Genomic DNA, 19,454 nt, shown 5'->3' on the forward strand with positions numbered 1-19,454 from the left:
TATGGACAAGATACAGAGTAAAATGGTTCACAATCACTTAACACATGTAAGATCTGATGACTAGTATTTGAAGCAGTTGGGTACATGTTGTTATTTTAAATCTAGTACTATAAGCTTTTGAGATTAAGGGCGTGCTTAAATAATCTTTGTATCCACAGTGACAGACACATAGTAAATAACCAATAAGTGAGAGGAATAAAGAATTGACTGTAGTCAAATGGAGAATCAGATAAGTGCTTTTCCATCCAGCGTGCTATGGAAATTAAAAGGGATAGAAATTTTATAGTTTGTTGAGAGAATCAAGAAAGGACTTATGGTTTTTACAAATGAACATAATGATACTAAAGTGACCTTGAGAGTACTTGAACATGCTCAGTTAGGGGATGGTGGGACTATTGGAGATATTCCAGTAGAAGGAATAGCATTAGTAAAGTCACAGAGCAAGAAGGGACTGAACTTGTTGAGGGAGAAAAGTAGTCTAGTTTGAAGCCTAGGTTACATAAAGTGTTTTAAAAGTAAATAATGTTATAAAGAGAGATTGAGGCTATGTTGTGGAAGGCTTGGAAGCCATGATGAGGAGTTTGTATTTAATTCAATGAGCAACATGGAGGCACTGACATCTTTTAACCAAGAAATCTTGGATTGATCTAAAATGCACTTAAGAGAATGTATTTTGACAGCAAAACGTAATAAGATGCATGAAAGTGAAAAAGAGTAGTCATGTGGGACCATAGTTAAGAAACTCTGACTTCTTAATTATAATGTATTAAATATATTATCTTTTTCCAGAAAGGAAAACGAGGACCAAAGATACAAATTTTTAGGAGGCAGTTTTTAATAATAACGCCAACAGATGTAGTAGACTTAGTAGTAGTTAAACTTTCTTAAAACCTTTAATTATAAAATAAAACAGATTCAGAAACACAAAAGAAATGTAGTTTATAGGTTATTTCATTGAATCCTCACAATCCTTAGTTTAGAGATTTGCCCAAATCCACTAACCTAATAATTGTTGGAGCTAAGATCCAAATTCAGGCTATTTGATTCCAGATCCTCTGCTGTGAACCTCTGCTCTAAACTATGTGCCTCACTTTAAACACACACACACACACACACACACACACACACACACACAGCTAATCCTTGGAGCTGTCCAACAGCTATTTTTGCTGCCTTGTGAAATAGTAAGCTGGAAACGTTAATAGAAAATTTGAATGATCTATGTAAGGGAAATCTGTTTTAAAGTGATTCCTAAACTCAGGAATAGTTGGACTAAGAAACTTTACTGTTTGCTCCAAGTGTTTAGATTCCGTAACATCCTCTTGAGAAAGGTAATTTAGAAGTATAAATAACAAAAAAGGAAGTTATTTCTGCCCAGACATAACAAATGTGGTTTATGCAGAAATGGTCTCCAAATGTAACTGTCTTTTCTTCTGCTTAGTCATTGTTTCCTCTTAAAGTTCTGCACGGAAAAAATGATTGCAAAATTCTATAACATTTGCCCATTGCTTTTGTAGAACCAATAGATATTTAAAAGGTGCAAAAATACACTACTGTATTTAAGTAACTCTCTTTTAAAAATAGTACAAGATTAGTTTAGTTTTTATAGTTTTCAAATCTTTACAGTTAAGTAAGACTGCTCTAATTATCTGAATCCCAACTGCTGAGCTATAATTACCTTAAATAGCTTGCCATTTACTTCATGATCTATTACAGGCATGATCCATCTTTTTTAAAATAGTGCCAGTAGGGACTTCCCTGGTGGCACAGTGGTTAAGAATCCGCCTGCCAGTGCAGGGAACCCGGGTTCGAGCCCTGGTCTGGGAAGATCCCACATGCCACGGAGCAACTAAGCCCACGTACCACAACTACTGAGCCCACGAGCCACAACTACAGAGCCCACGGGCCACAACTACTGAAGCCCTTGCACCTAGAGCCCGTGCTCCGCAACAAGAGAAGCCACCGCAATGAGAAGACCACGCACCGCAACGAAGAGTAGCCTCCGCTCACCCCAACTAGAGAAAACCCGCGCGCAGCACCGATGACCCAACGCAGCCAAAAATAAATAAGTAAATCTATTTAAAAAAAAATAGTGCCAGTGAAAAGATAATGCACAAAGACTTACATAGTGCTGGCATTTAATAAATTGTCCCTCAATAAATTGCAGAAAAAATAAAATAGTTCCAGTGACAAATGATAACAACATCTAGGAATTATTTTGGTATCCTTGTTCAGATCAGTTTGCATTGTACGAACATATTTGTGTTGAATTTTAAAGTTTTTCTGATCTGCAGTATTTTATCAAACAGCAAGTTTATTTTGTTGTTGTTTTTCATTCCTTTTAAATAGAACCACCTCATATCAATGGATCTGAAGAACCTGTAGAGATGTCAGTAATTGTTAATAATCCACTTGAACTTACCTGCATTGCTTCTGGAATCCCAGCTCCTAAAATTACCTGGATGAAAGACGGACGGCCCCTTCCACAGGTGGATCAGATGCAAACTCTTGGAGGAGGAGAGGTTCTTCGAATATCTAATGCTCAGGTAAGTTCAGAGTTCATACAATTATTTTCCGGGTTAGACTTCTTACTTGCTAATCTATGAGAAATGTTGGACAAGTTGTCTTGGAGTCAATATATCACAGATCTCTGTAACGTTAGCAAGGGTAGATTGGTTCTATGACATGCATGATTGGGTAGACACTCACAAAGTAACATGCCTAGAAGGAAGAAGTGAAATTATCATATTAAACACAGAAGAAAGCAAGTTACCTTCACATTAATTTTTGCAAGTTTTCACAGTTTTATAAGTGATAACATATTTCCCGAAGCCCTTAATTTGTGCCATGTAGCCCTTTACAGAAATGGCAAAAAGCAATCCAACATACGTATATGTGAGGCTTCAGAGAGCACTTTTGATCTCTAGAAAGAAATCTCAGATGTGAAAATCTGAAGAGACACAATTTTTCAAAAAATGATCAATTCAATAAAATTGTTCTTTTAGTTTGTGTTTAAGGAAATTAATCTGAAATGTAAATATATTAAAGAGAAGTATGTCTGGGATGTCTTATTGTAACAATATACTGTTCTACAAACAAAGGCAAACCTTATATTACAAATATCCATGTGTTCCTTAACGTCCTCATCTGTAAACTGGGGATAAAAACAGTAATAATACTGAACGTATATACTTGGGGTTTTAGAGCCAGTCTAACTTGATGTGCTTAGACTGGTGCCACGGGCATGAAGTGATGCTAAAACGGAGTTAGAATGATTGCTGTTGTTGCTGATTTTATTGTTATTATAATCATCATTTCTTTAAAAGTAGAATAATACATTATTTAATCATATTTCAAGTACATTTTCACTGAGGAAACAAAAGAAAGGGAGCTGGAAAAGAGAGCTAAGGGTTGTAAATCGTGTCAGTCTTATGTTCAGCTATGGGCGCTATCACACCCGTGACCATCATGACAACTCTGTGAGGCAGTGTCTTTATCCCCTTTCTACAAATCCAGAAACAGACACAGAAAGATTAAGTATTCACCTGCCAAATACTTAACCACTGCTCAATCCTGGGCGTGGTTCAAAGGCGTAGCCAAAGCACGGGTCCGGCGGAGCACGGCAGAGCTTGGAGACTGCGAGGCGACCCCCCCCCACCGCCACCCGGGAGCGGCGGGGCCCCCGGAAGCGCACACCTTGGCCAGGGCCGGGAGCCGCCCTAGTCGGTGACCCAAGCCGAGGGCGGTCCGCCTTCCTCCCAGCAATCTGCCATCTGGAGTGCGACCAGAGGGCATGCCAGATCCACCAGGGACGCCGCTTGAGGGCCGCGGGTATAGAAGAAAGCATGGCCTCGCTCGGCCCCGAGCGAGGAAATGGCAGCTGCCGAGCCCAGCGGGACCATCACCCCCATTAATGAGAAGCACGATCTTCAAGTTATCCCGCAAGAGGGCTGTAGTGAACCAATGGTTCAAGACCTGGCCCAGGTTTTTGCAGAGGCCACAGGGGTCCCGCTGCCTTTTCAGAAACCCATATTTAAGGGGAAATCTCTGAAGGAAATGGAGGCGCTGGTGTCAGCACCTGGAATACAAAATGGTTGCCGGGTCATGTTACTTGGGAAAAAGAACAGTCCAGAGGAAGAAGTTGAACTAAAGAAGTTGAAAGATTTGGAGAAGTCTGTGGAGAAGATAGCTGACCAACTGGAAGAGTAGAATAAAGAGCTTTCCGGAATCCAGCAGGGTTTTCTAGCCAAGGATTTGCAAGCTGAAGCTCTCTGCAAACTCGATAGGAGAGTAAAAGCCACAATCGAGCAGTTTATGAAGATCTTGGAAGAGATCGACACACTAATGCTGTCAGAAAATTGCAAAGACAGTAGAATGAAAAGGAAGGGTTTGGTGAAAAGGATTCAGGCGTTCCCAGCCGAGTGTGACACAGTGGGGCAAAGCGTCCCAGGAGACGGAGCGACTGCAGGCCACAGACTTGGCCCCGGCTGACTGAGGTGAGGCGGAGAAGGCTGTGCTGTCCTGAAGAACAGCTCCACCAGCTCTGGTCTCTCTGGAACAGAAGTTCCATGCTTTCCCCGGGGCAGCTGGGGACAACTGGCCGATTGCCAGTTTTCCTCCCCTTATTCCCCCCCACACACACCGCCAATGAACAAGTATTGTCTGTACAATCTTTAGCGCTCCTGTCAGTTTCTCGTTTTGTCTGTGTGTATCTGTGCTGTCCAGCAGCCCACCTTGTCTGGAGAGGGCCTCCCCTGCCCAAGTCGTCCCAGCTTTTTTGACCTTTGGGCTGGTGAGAGCTCTCATTTGTCCTGGGGTAGTTCCGGCTTTATCAGCTATCCTGGTCTTCAGATACGTGAAGCCGTTTTGCCATTATGATCCCATAGTCCCATCCGTGTAAACCAGAATCATCAGGAGGCTGCGTCTGGTCAGGAATGTTGGGAATGGCTCAGGACAGGTGTTTGGCACACAGGGACTCCAGGTATCTCTCATTGTGACCTAATTCTGGAACAGCTGGCTGGGTTGTGGGTTCACAGACCCTGACTTCACCCCCCAGTGACCCTGGCCAGCCACAGGCCATGAGGTCTCAGGGGGCCATTCCTGCAGTGGGGCCTGTGGTTGATACATGGAGTTCCTTGTCCCCAAGCAAATCTCTAGGAGGTTAGAACCTAGAGATGACTAAGTCTCTGCTCGAAACCGGATCAGAGCCATGGCTTAGGAGGGGCAGAGAGGGGAGACAGAATGAATAAAGCAGGCAGGTAGTGAGGGCCACCATAAACTTCTCAGGAGTTCCTTCAAAGGCATTTCTGTTAACCATACCCTTCTGAGATCTACATTTCCTTCGAGTTCCTTCGAGGCTATTTTTGTCTGTTTCGTGGCCTTTTTCCCCTTCATCGTTACTTAAAAAATAAAACAGTTTACATATACGTCAGCAAGCAGAAGAGTGTTTAGACTTTTTTTTCCTTTTGGTAGATGAAGTATGGAAAGCAAAAGCCTTCTGAGGTTCTAGTCTAGTTATATTATAAAGTTGAGCGTGGCCCTGCGTGCCAGAACTCTTAAACAGGTCAGCTGCTGTCACCCCATTTTTTCACACAGTGCCCAGGAGACAGGCTCCCAACAGGCCACTCTGAGGCCAACCTTCTTTGGCAGAGAGGGAGTCTGTGAAGTCCCAGGCATTTAGGGCTGCGTGGGTGGGACTAGGACAAGGTGGTGGTTAGGGGTGGACAAGTGGACGAGGCTTGGGGCCCGGCCCGCCCACCCCCAGCTTTAATCAGAGCAGTCCAGTATTTCTCTGTTTCTAGTAGTAGCCGTGTGGCCTTGGGCCACAGCACGTTCCTGTGTGCCAGATACCGTTCTGAGTTCTTGAGGTGTATTTGTCATTGAATCCTCACGCCATCTAGGACATAGGCAGATACTATCCCTCTTTTAGAGATGAGCTTAGGTAATTTGCTCAAGATCGTAGAGTAAGTAACAAAGTCAGGACACAAACTGGGCAGCTTGATTCCGAGCCCATGTTCTTAATCTCTACCGGTTTGCCTCCCGACTGACATGGGGTTGCTCACACCCTCTCATTTTCTCTTTTCCTTCTGTTTATCTCCCATGTTGGCCTCTGCACTTCCCCTCTGGCCCTCTCCAGTTCATTCTCCACAGAGTGGCTGAGTGGTCATGAAGTACACATCTTATCATGTCAGTCCCCTGCTTAAAAACCTCAGTGGCCCCCATTTCTCTTGGGATAAAGGCCAAGGCCCTTACCCTGCTCCCTTCTCATCTCGGGCCACTCTCCTGTTTGCTGTCTGCTGTCAGCCACTCTGGTCTAGTTCAGGCCCTCAGGTGCTCTGTACCCTCTCCCGCCCTGGGGTCTTTGCACACACTGTTCCTCTGCTTGAACAGTTCCACGCCATCCTTCCCCTACCCCTACCCCTGTCCTAGGCGACTCCTGTTCATGCTTCAGAACGTAAATGTCTCTTCCATGGAGAAACCTCACCTACTACTGTCTGAGAACATCAAGCCCTCGGGTGATATCCTGTCATGACTTTTTACAATAAACAGCATTTATCATGATCTGTGATGATTTATTTGTGGGATTGTTTGATTAATATTTGCCTTTAGGCTAGACTCTTGAGTTCCTTGGGTTAAGGAGCTTCTTCATCCTGTTAACAGTATATTTCAAGCACCTTGTCTGGTTTATATTAGGTGCTCAATAAATATTTGGAGAATGAAAAAAAAAAAGCATAAGCATAGCCAGTGGAACTCAGCCCAGTTCTTGTTTCTAACATCAAGGAGAACACAGCTTCCATTCCCCTCTTCCCTCTGTCAAGCACTTCAATAACCCAGAGAAAACTCAGGTCCAACTGTCAAACCACATACTGAATCAAAACCCTTGAATGTTATAATTTCAACAGACCAAAAAGGAAGCAAAAGAATTTTGTAACATAGGGAATAGCACGGAGACAGGGAAGTGTGTGCAGTAGAACCATAAGTATAAAGGAATCATGGTAAATAAAGCTTTAGAGGGAAATTAAGGCCACATTACACTAGGTCTTAAGTGTAAGAATGAAAACTTATGTTATAACAAGACAAAGGTTCCATAGAGTGTTAAATGGTGACCCACACATTCTAGCTTTTGTGGAGAATACAAATCTAATACATAAGATGTTTCTCAGCCTTCAAGGAATTTCCAATTTTCTAAGAAAAATAAAACTACATAGGACCAAATTAGGAAAACAATAAGAAAAACATTATAGAATTGAAAAATTAAGTATTATCAAGTCTCAAGACTGCTCTTGGTTTCTCTGGTCCTCTGTGTTTTCACAACATTTAGTACATATCTCTGTTAAAGCACTTATTACTAAATTATATCTTAGTTACCTGTGTTTTTTTGTGTATGTATCTATAGCATGTAGTTACGCCTGCTACCTAATGGATGCTTTGCAAATTCCAAACTGTGTGGTAAAGACAAGAGTTTGCTAACACATTTTCCATTAAACCCTCATTCTGTAATTTATTCCAAAGGGAGAAAAATTCTGTGACCAAGTAGATCTGAAAAACTTTATATACTGTACCTTCCTCTCCTTTGTGAGCCATAATGCATGTCAACAACTCTGCAAACTCTTACTCCAAAGAAACCTGACTAACTATAATTTTTTAAACACCCTATTAACAGAACACACTTTAGGAAGTGTAGCTACTAATAGTAACTGTCAATATTCAGAAGGGTATAAGTTGTCAGGAAATGTTTCTTGGAGAAGGCAAGATCTCAAAACAGTCATGAATGATAGTGCAAGTTTGGCTAAGTCATGACAAGTGGAGAGGGCAATATGATTTGGGAATAAACTGAATTGGTGGAGTAAGAGTTGACTTTTAGAGGTTTGAAAGATACGATGAGAAATTTAGAAATTATTCTCTAGGCAGTAGTGCATCACTTCCAATTCTTAATTGAAGGACGATGAGACAGTCATTCTTCTAAAGTCATATTGACTTTTCCAAACATACTAGTCTTAAATGTTTTCAGTGGACTTTTTGCAGCCTACCAAAACGTTTTTCCATAAACTATAAAGTCAGTTTTGAATGAAGAAGTTTAAAATTCCCAGTGTTCTAGGAGTATTCAAGTAATAAATGAAAACAGGATTTTCTACTTTTCAAAAATATATTTTTCACAGTAGTAAGATCATCTGTTTTTCAGTGTATCCTTTACACATACATAAGACATCCTCTACACAATGTCAAATATGAATGAAGACTAACACTTCCAGTGGAAACTATGTATGGAGATTTTTAAAGAAATGTTTCTGGTTTTCGTCAGAAAATAGTAGATTTTGCTGTCAGCCTGACCTATTTACAGCCAAATTACATAATATAGCTATTTTGTTTCACCATGTATATCAAAGGTAGACTAAAAATGTGGTATTAATGTGCTTTATTAAAATAACCTGATATTTTATTTACTTTTTTGGTTGGTTAGTTGATTGGTTAGTTAATGTATTTTATTTTCTTCAGGAAGACTCCAGTAGAATTTTCAGTCTGCAATTTAAATTTATAAATACTTATTTCTTCAATAAATACTGTAGTATCTAGTCTGTCATGTATGGTGGTAGGTCTTATATGTATCTGCCCTTTCTGAGATCATTAAATATACCTAATATGCAAACATTCTGAGATCAAATACCAAAACCCTGTTAAATCTATGTCAAATACATAGATTTACATGTAACAGATGTCAAGCCATGCTCAGTATCAGTATCAAATGTAACTGATACACTTAACTGATTAAATGTATAAGTTACATTTAATCACAAATGTTAAAACCATTTATTAAATTTTATTACTGTACTCTTAATGATATCTTGCTTTGTGTGAGACTTCTATATTCATTCTAATATTTATTCTCATCACCAAAACCAGCATGTTAACATTGTGTCATTCACTTATTCAAATTTTATAGGTGGAAGATACAGGAAGATATACGTGTCTGGCATCCAGTCCTGCAGGAGATGATGACAAAGAATATTTAGTGAGAGTGCATGGTAAAGTTGGCAAAATGTCCTGCAGTCCATCATACATTAATACCTAATTAAAAGGCATAATTTATGGAACATAGAGCAACTGTCTAACATATCATAAAACTATGTTTATATATTAGGAAAAATGTATTTTGCAAATCTGATTTTTATATTTGATCACAGTAGTCCATTAAACTATTGTTGGGAATAGTTTAATGGATTTTTTGAGTTATTTGTTTTGTTCCTACACAAATAATTCATCTTCATTGGTTTTAAATCACAGAGTATAAATTATCTAAATCAATCATAATCTCATCACACAAAGATAAGACCTTTTTACATATAAATATTGTCACAGAAATGTGGATCATACAGCATATAGTTATTTAACTTTTTTTATCTTAGTGGTATGGTGAACATGTTTTCATGTCAAAAAATGTATTTTTATAACATTACTTTTTAGTGATTCCATGATGTCCCATTTTATGCATATGTCATTATTTATTTAATACATTCCTTATTTTTGGATATTTAAGCTGTTTTGTATTTTTACCAATATAAGCCACACTATTATAGACATCTTTGTACATGTGTGTTGGCCTCTTCCTTTAATTTTTTTGTTTTGATAAATTTCTGTAGGTATATTTACCTGATTATATGCAAGTACACACGCATGCATGTACACATACACACACACACACACACACACACACACACACACACACACAACATTTAAGGCCAAATTACCTTCTAGAAAAGTTGGGCCAATTAGACTGTGGCTGATACTATTTTGACATAGAAATGGGAATTACTCTTCATGGAGAGGAACATTAAAAGAACTTAACGGAAGATCTTTATCTCCCCATAGCCTAAATGACTAGGCAACACAAACTGTAGGGCTGGTGTAATATAGGAGTGTTCCCCTCACCCTGCCAGTCCTACACAAAAATTAGACCTGCCACTAATTGACATGTAAATTTGTATATAAGAGTCACATAAAAAAGGTACGTTTTTAAATTGTGATATAGTTGATTTACAATATTATATTAATTTCAGGTGTAAACCATAGTGATTGAAAATTTGTATAAATTATACTCCATTTAAAGTTATTATAAAATATTGACTGTATTCCCTTTACAATATATCCTTGTAGCTTATTTATTTTATACATAGTAGTTTGTACCTCTTAATTCCTTAACCCTATTTTGCCCCTCCCCCTTTCTGCATATTAAGAAAAATGTATATATTTCTGTATATTATAATAGGCAGACCCTAATTTAGAAGTTTTAAAATATGATGTTCAGAGAAAATTATTACCAAGTGTAGAGCTAGACAAGGAATTCCTTCTTTGTACTTAGACTGTGATTATATTACTTATCCTGTCATTTACGTGGCCATTGGAAGAATTTCATTACTTGATGTATGTGAAAGTACTGAGGAAGGTAAAAAAATTTTCACTATTTGTAATCATTGTACTATAAATTGAATGAGTAATGTTTTAAGTTTATGCTTTTTATTTCATACAGCAGAAGCAACATTTGTTGAACACCTCAGATAATCCATATCATTTTATATGCTGTTTATTAAAAGCCTTTGGTGTATTTGTTCTCATGCCCAGTCCCCCCTAATATTGCTGGAACTGATGAACCCCAGGATTTCACTGTGTTACGGAACAGACAAGTGACATTGGAATGCAAATCGGATGCAGTGCCCCCACCTGTAATCACCTGGCTTAAAAATGGAGAACGGTTACAGGTAAATCTTGCTAAATTCCACAGATTCATTGTGAGACAAAAAAATCAGCAATAGAGTCCTAGCTAGGGAGATAAAACCAAACAGTGTCAGACTACTAGTTATTCAACATTACAGGGGTGGGCACAGGGTCCTTTAATCAGCCTTTTTCTCAGCCTTCTTGGAGTAGTTAGTAGCTAGTTATGAGGCAAAAGACAGGTATTTTGATTCATATACTCTGTAAATTGGCCCAAGTATATATCTCCTGGAGCCCATGGATTAAAGTTGAATTAAAACACTCAGCTATGTCTTTTTTTTTTAATTGGAGTATAGTTGCTTTACAATGTTGTGTTAGTTTCTGCTGTACAGTGAAGTGAATCAGCCATATACATACATATATCCCCTCCCTCTTGGACCTCCCTCACCCCAACATCCCACCCATCTAGGTCATCACAGAGCACCGAGCTGAGCTCCCTGTGCTATACAGCAGGTTCCCACTAGCTAGCTATTTTACACATGGTGGTGTATTCATGTTAAACCTAATCTCCCAATTTATCCCACCCTCCCCTTCCCCCACTGTGTCCACATGTCCATTCTCTACATCTGCCTTTCTGTTCCTCCTCTGCAAATAGGTTCATCTGTACCATTTGTCTTTACTTGAGAGGGAAGAAACCATCAGAGTCTCAAAAGACCTGACCTGTCCTGCCAACTCCCTAGGGCAAACCTATTACTGAATTTCCCTAGTCTAAACTTGGTCCTCAGGAGTGACCCCTAGGATCTGTGCAACACCAGGAATATGGACTGGAATCTTTGAAAACACAGTTACTGGCTCTTTAAAGGTTCCCATGCTCGGGTGATATCTGTCTGCTGCCCTATAGTGTCACAGCCCAGGATCCTAAGTAGGCTTTTAGGGTTGGCTCAAAGCCGTGACTTTGAATGCTCTGATTGTCCTTATCCTAGTACTTACTTATCCTTTTGTTTCTCCTTTGTTCTTCCTCATCCTGTTAGTATAACCTATTGTGGTACACTGTGCCTACATAAAAGGAAATTGTGTCCCTAATACACATGGCAGAAAGATTTTCACCATCATCAAATCACACAAATGCCAAACACAGAGAGACTGGGTGCTGAGAGTTGCTTCCTTGTTAAATCATCATGCATGTCACTTAACAGTCCTGTGCCTCAGTTTCTCTATTTATTGTGTGCCTATTATAATGCTAGGCACTATGATTGCCCCTGAGAATAATCTTGATCCTCAAGGAGCTCACAGACTATCTGAAAATATATAGAAGTATATCAAAGATTGTAGAAAGTTGATACTGCTGAGATTCAATAAACAATATCTTAGAGGGATATACAGCATTTTATGGAAACAGAGGGGAGAAGCAAGTAATCCAGACTGAAGGGTAAGGAATAGCCCAGGGGAGCCTCTTGGAAAGGATGAGTTCAGTTTAAATGTTGGGTAGATGTTGGGTGAGAAAGAAGAAGGGGATTCCAAACATACGTGATAGCATGTACAAAGACATCACAGGAGAAGGAATGCTGCTGTCCCAGGAACTGCAGGTAGCTTGGTATGGTTGAAGTAGACCTTGATTAAAATCCTTTGATGATTCTCCATAGATTTCAGGATTCGGGTTAAACTGCCCAGCTTAGCTCACAAAGCCCTTCATGCTCTGACTTTTCCTCCATAGTCTTATCTCCCATGTGTGCATTTCACTCTAGACCATTAGGTGTTCAGATAGGGACTGAGTGAATGTTGATGATACAGAAATTCAGGCTAATCTCATATATGACTAAGTGATGTCAGTACTGGGACAGACTGATTTCAACAGTTATGGGGGAAAAAATGAGTCCAGTTTTAGATATTTTGAGTTTGAATTACCTATATATTATCTAAGTGGAGCTTCTAAGAAGCACTAAGACATATGGGTCCATATTTCATCAAAAACATCTTTGATTTGGTGGTCCTCAATGGTGTAACCTGTTGCTGAAGCCATCAGTTTGTATGAGGTCAGCCAGAAAGCACACAGTGTGAGAAGACCTGTAAATGAGAATAAAGCCTAAGGCAACATTGACAATTAAAAGGTGAGCAAAGGAAGAAGAGAAGAATGGGACTGAGAATGAGGACTCAGAGAAATAAGATTAAATATAGGAGACATTGGTGTACTGAAAGCCAAGGAAGAGAGAGGGAGTGGTTAACAGAGTCCATGTTAAGATACAAATTAAGTTGTATTCACTGGCTTTGGCAATACATAGACTTGATTAAAGATCTGAACAACGGTTCTTCAATACAGTGATCAAAGTAGAAGACAGGTTACAGCTGTCTGGGGGAGTTAAAGAAGAGGAAGTGGAAATGATTGTGGACTGTTACTTAAATACAAAAGAGACTTGTATATGCTTATTTACTGAAAGAGATGGAAGATACAGGACTAAGTGTGTTGAGTGGGGAAGGGTTGGGACCCTGGTGACAGGTGAAGACATTAGCCTTGGACAGAAGCGTTGACCTTTTTCCACAGAGATGGAAAAATAGGAAGGAAGGTTGCATTCATATGCAAGAGATGAGAGGGAGAAATTGCAGGCGCCTGGTTTTGATTTTCTCAATGAAGTAGGAATTAAGGTCATCAGCTGAGAATGATGTTCTATCTGAGGAAAGAAATCAAATTTGGAAGAATCACTGGCAGTAAATGAGAAGAGAACCAGAGAAAATTGTAGTGAGACTCAATAAGTTGGCAGAACTTACTGATGTTCATGGAAGAAAGACATGAGAATCAACTCAGAATTTTTTTATTAGCCTAAAATCCTGCTATACCCATATCAAAATTTAAACGTTTCCTAGAACTTACCATGTATGTTTAAGAAATCACTTATTCTCATCAGAAGTAATAAAAGTTTACCATTAATAGCCCCTGTAGCAAGGAAAGGCCTAGAGAAAATGTGTGGACTTTCAAGATAAATTGACCTGAACTGTCTATGTTAGTGTGAACAGCTTTTTTCATGAGAAATATATGTTTATCTGGGACAGAACCCATATGGTAGAAAAATCTTATTTGGGCTCTTCCTGAAGTAGTTCCACTTAGGCACAATCAGAAAATATCAGTCTTTGATGTTACCTGGCATTTTTTAAAGTCTATGAATAATCCCCAATTGGACATTATAGCAGAGGTTAGATTTCATTATATTTCAGTATTTCATTTCAATATAGGTCTCTGCATTTTCATAATTCTTGGTCCCATGCCTGGGTGCAAAATAAGTGCTTAATAACTATTTGTAGACTAAAATAATTTATTTACTTATGTTAAATATGTTGAAGGATAATTATTTCCTGTAAGTTAACCAAAGTTAATTTATTAGTCAGGAGACTTTCAGCTTTAAGTGACAGAATTCAAACTCAAAATAATTTAAATGGGAAAAAAAAGATATTTATTAGCTATAGTAATTGGTGAACTTAAGCTTTAGGCATTACTAGATCCAGAGGCTCTAACCATGTAGTCAAGCATCTCTGTCCTTTCTCTGAATCCCAACTCTGCTAATGTCTTAGATTCAGAGCAAGCTGTCCCCACATGGTGGTAAGACTGCCACCAAGCTATGTCATCCTCACTACCAGTGATCCCAGTAAAAATATGCCTTATTCCAACACTTCCAGCAGTGTCTTTCTGGGGAGCTCGAATGGGCCCAACTTGAGACACCTTTTCATCCTTGAGAGGTTCATTGTGGCCGTCACTGTGGAGAACTGGAGACACTGATTGTGCTCTTGCTTTAACTACACTCATAGAAATATTTCCCAAGAGTTTTTGATACCAGGATAGTGGTGCGGGGAGCAGACAAAGATACTGGGAGACAGGTGCACTACAGTTCCCTACAGTTACTTTTGATGATTAATATTTTATTTTATTTTATTTGTCCGACATTTTAATGGTAAATTTTACTTACTGAATCCAGGCAACACCTCGAGTAAGAATCCTATCTGGAGGGAGATACTTGCAAATTAATAATGCAGATCTAGGTGATACAGCCAATTATACCTGTGTTGCCAGCAACATTGCAGGAAAGACTACAAGAGAATTTATTCTCACTGTAAATGGTAAGAAAAATTAATCACTGTTTCACAATTTAAAAATTTAGATAAGGGCATTTAAAGAGATAACTTTTATTTTTTATGAGCGTACTAAACAAATTCTTGTGCTTATCTTATTTCTTTTCATAAAGACAACATGTGATATTTGTACTATCACTATATTCAAACTAACTCAATTTCAAAAAAAAAAGATACATTTCTCTTAGAGGACAATGTATGTCCAGTTGTTATCAGCATATCCTGATGTTTTGCGTCATTCAGATCAGAGCCATCGGAGAAGTTAATACACTAAATCTCTGGATGACAAGTAGCCAATTATTTAGTCACCTTTGTTGATGTTGGTGTTTGATTATATATGTGCTAGACAGAGACTGCCATGGGACTGTAATTTTCTCAAATGTAAAATCTAAACACTAAAATCTGCCAAATTTCAAGAATATGATACAGACTTTTTCAAAACCGTCCCTTTGGATTTTTAATATACGAAACTTTACAAGTTGAGTGACCCAGGCAGCTAATATCTCTAACACTAAAATTAAAATTCAAGTTTTCTATTCCCATATGAACTCAATGATTAATAAAATACACACTCTGAGACTTGCATAATTAATCACAGATGTGCTTTGTTATAACACCCCACTTTCTATCCTTTATTTAAAGTGACGTTGTTCCAGTATTAACATTCTCTGACCATTATTTGGCCAAAGAGAAATAAGAAATATCATCTTTAATTTGTATCATACCAGAGATGACTTTTATTCTATTCAAGCCTCTTTCATTAGAAAGCCAGATTTCATACACCATATCAGGGATTTAAAGCTTCCCCACCCATTTACTCTTCATTTTTAAGTAAATTTTTAATAAAATCTTACCTTGAATAAGACTTTAGGAATTAAACCCCAATTCTATTTATACTAACCTGAATTAGCTGTAGGCAAAGCCATACATTTAACTCAAATCTCACTTTGTATTACCTCTTAAGAGTCTTAGTTCAGGCTATGTTATTGATATAAAGGAAGTTTTCCACATGCATCTCTTGTGCAGTTCCTCCAAGCATAAAGAGTGGCCCCCAGAGTCTTGTCATTCACTTAAATAAGTCTACTGTATTGGAATGCTTTGCGGAAGGTGTGCCAGCCCCAAGGATAACATGGAGAAAGGATGGAGCTGTTCTATCTGAGAATCATGCAAGGTAACAATTCTGGAAAAGGATAAAAAATACTGTAAGAACTGAAATATACGTTTTTAAATCTTTGATCCAGTGCATTATTTGGGTCTTTTCATTCTAAAGTGAGTCTCTTCATCTTAAATGAGGATCAGAATATAGTATTTTAAAAGCATAATTCTTAAGGCTTATGTTCAAAATGTAATGATTATAATCTATCCAAGATCACAAGCCCATCTGCTATGCACCTTTGCAGAATATCCTTTTTTTTCCATCAAGGGTATTATAAATTTCTGAAGTAGGAAAAGGACTAAAAATGGATTTAACTAGGTATTTTATAATGTTCTCAGTCAAAATGTGCATAATCAGAAAGGCTGATCTGGAGGACCTCACTTGTGATCTTTCTTATAGATACTCCATCTTGGAAAATGGATTCCTTCACATCCAGTCAGCACATGTTACTGATAGTGGGAGATACTTGTGTATGGCTACCAATGCTGCTGGAACAGATCGCAGGCGAATAGATTTACAAGTCCATGGTAAATGTACTTTTATGAACAACATGCAATCTTTGGGTCAGATATTCTTTGGTAGCCTAAACCAGTGAGGTCATAACATAAAGACCTTCATATCTAGTGCTATTTAAATGTATTACACTATATTATAAGCGTCATCACAACACTGTGTAAATTCACAGAACCTTATTGTATTCATAACTATAAAGCAAGTTAGCAATGATTAATTTCAGTTTGGCAGAGATAACTTCGAATGGCATACTATTTACTGAACGTGTTTCTTACTTGGTGACTTCGTTTTAGTTCCTCCATCTATTGCTCTGGGTCCTACCAACATAACTGTAACAGTAAATGTTCAAACCACTCTGGCTTGTGAGGCTACTGGGATACCAAAACCATCAATCAACTGGAGAAAAAATGGGCATCTTCTTAATGTGGATCAAAATCAGAATTCATACCGGTAAGGAATAATTTAACTGGAAAATCCCACCTATTATTTAGAAACATAATTTTGAAAAGAATTAACATTTAAACTCTATCAATGGGGGCAGCAAATATATAAAGTATGAAGAATTAGCTAGTATGTAGAGAGCATATTATTTTTTCTTAATGTAGAATTAGTTTTTCAACCTAAAATCTTATTTCTGAATTATAGGTGCAACTTCTGTATTCATAAGTCCTGTAGATAACTGTCTGAGCTCTAAAAAATTAGATTTCCATTCTGTTTTTTTTAGTATCTTTTGGAATTTTATAAAGACAAAAGATAAAAACATCATTTGGTATAAAAGAAAAACTATTCTGTAGAAATAATACAAGTTTTAGTTGCAGAATAAAAATCAAATTTTATACCTTGAAATACAGCATAGGTATTTGGCAGCATGTGGAGGGAGGAAGAACAGCATTTTCTCCCAGTTTTTTGTATTCTTCCAGCTTGACTACCATTGCTCTTCCAGCTTGATTACCATTGCTCTCAATATGACATCATACTTTTTAAAGACTAACCTTTAAAAAAAAAACTCGGAATTTCTGATGCTTTAGATAAGCATCATTTCTTGTATCTCAAGTTAATAGATATCTTGCAAAAGGTTTGCCATAGTACTGAAAGCAAATGTTCTCATAGACCTACCAGTTCTGATATATCAGGAAATATGAAACTAGGAGTGTTTCACTTGAAACTCTGTTGCTTCTCCCTCTTTCTCACCCTTTTAATCTTTTGGCATTGGGCGTTTAGTGACTTGAAAGCATATACTATGGGGAAAATGTACAATGCCCTTGAATAAAAAAGCAGGTCAAGTATGTTTCCATTGAATCAAATCATTTCCATTCATCATTGCACAGTTTGAAGTAAGAATACAGATATTCTTATTTAGATTATTTTAATTTTTTTAGTGTGTTCAACCACTAGAAATTTAAAAGATTTATTGATTTTTCATTTTGATACATATTTTCTTTAATTTTTATTTTATATTGGAGCATAGTTGATTAACAATGTTATGTTAGTTTCAGCTCTACAGCAAAGTGATTCATTAGATTACTTTAAATAATGTATGTGTATTTACTCAACCTTCTGAACATTTGAAGTGATTCAGATCACTTTAGTTTTGAGTTGATTCAAAGTTAAGGAAAAGACTCTTTGATTTATGTACTATGCATCTCCAAGGTATCCACCACGTGTAAGGAGACGTGTGAAGTAGGGAAAGGTGCAAGACAGACAGACTTGTAGTTACCCATCTGTCAGTAGAAATAATCAAATACCAATCTGCAAAGTTATTGTGAAATTTAGAGATGATTAATGTGAAGCACTTGAGATGGTGCCGGGAATGTGTTCAGTGGTCAGTAAACAATGGCTATCATCAGTGTGCTCATTTCACTGTATTTCACCTGGGAGAACATGGTTGATTATGCCATAAGCATTCAGAAAATTCAAGATTCCCTCTTAACACAATCATTCCACACCACTGCTTCCTGCGGATGTCAAGGTTGAGGTCCTGTTAACCCACTGCCATATAAACTTAAAGTCTGATGCATAAAATGATGCTCATTTTAACATGAGGAAAGAGTTCCATTTCCCTCAATTCACAAGATAGTACCATGTTGAACCAACTAGAAACATTTATGAAAATTGATATATAGCACCTCATTACTTTGGAATCTCTCTTCTAGGCTCCTTTCTTCAGGTTCACTAGTAATTATTTCCCCTTCTGTGGATGACACGGCGACCTATGAGTGCACTGTGACAAGTGATGCCGGAGAGGATAAGAGAACTGTGGATCTCACTGTCCAAGGTAGAACTGGCTTAGTATGTGGACTGAAAGTTATTATAATGATATCATTCCATCATTCCTCTACTTCACAAGAGAGCCTCCTTTTCCACTGACCAAGCATTCACTTTCAGTGTAGAAAGAGAAGGATATATGAGGAGGCTTTGGAAATCTGTAAAGGTTGGGAACATGTCGTTTTCTTTCTTTTTGTTGTTTTTCTTTTAGTTCCACCTTCCATAGCTGATGAGCCTACTGACTTCTTAGTAACCACACACGCCCCCACCGTGATCACCTGCACAGCTTCAGGAGTTCCATTTCCCTCAATTCACTGGGCGAAAAATGGTATAAGACTGCTTCCCAGAGGAGAGGGCTATAAAATTCTGTCCTCAGGTAAGACCCAGCTCAGTGATTACACAGCTATTGATTGGATTCGTTTTTACTGGATGGCCTTACTTGGACTTCTGTTGCACCAAAATAAAAGAATAAAGTACATCTGTATTCCTGGTCTTAGGCATCTGGGAAAAAATGCACTTAAGAATGGGGAGGGGGAACTTGGGAAAGGGATAGAAAAAAAGTCTAAAAACAAAATAACAAATAATATCTAGGACTGATATGAATATATTAAGCATGACCACTGGGATTTTATGTGCATATTTACTAAACCTAAGGCTTAACAAATTTACCGGTTGCCTTTGAGTGAACCACACTTCT

The 19,454-nt window shown here is 38.1% G+C and overlaps 1 protein-coding gene and 1 pseudogene across 1 annotated transcript in view; both read left to right on the forward strand.

Annotated features, from left to right (window-relative positions):
• Nucleotides 1-19,454, forward strand: part of HMCN1 (hemicentin 1) — a 521,707-nt gene that overhangs the window by 392,185 nt on the left and 110,068 nt on the right. Inside the window, exons 69-77 of the mRNA XM_032606174.1 lie at nt 2,350-2,546; nt 8,942-9,023; nt 10,618-10,754; nt 14,670-14,811; nt 15,850-15,994; nt 16,379-16,506; nt 16,786-16,942; nt 18,646-18,767; nt 18,969-19,133. Of these exons, the coding sequence (XP_032462065.1) occupies nt 2,350-2,546; nt 8,942-9,023; nt 10,618-10,754; nt 14,670-14,811; nt 15,850-15,994; nt 16,379-16,506; nt 16,786-16,942; nt 18,646-18,767; nt 18,969-19,133 (1,275 nt within the window). The remainder of the gene's footprint in view (nt 1-2,349; nt 2,547-8,941; nt 9,024-10,617; nt 10,755-14,669; nt 14,812-15,849; nt 15,995-16,378; nt 16,507-16,785; nt 16,943-18,645; nt 18,768-18,968; nt 19,134-19,454) is intronic.
• LOC116740531 lies at nt 3,874-4,495 on the forward strand (annotated as a pseudogene).

The sequence above is a fragment of the Phocoena sinus genome, chromosome 1, assembly GCF_008692025.1.
Source record: "Phocoena sinus isolate mPhoSin1 chromosome 1, mPhoSin1.pri, whole genome shotgun sequence".
Classification (NCBI taxonomy): domain Eukaryota; kingdom Metazoa; phylum Chordata; class Mammalia; order Artiodactyla; family Phocoenidae; genus Phocoena; species Phocoena sinus.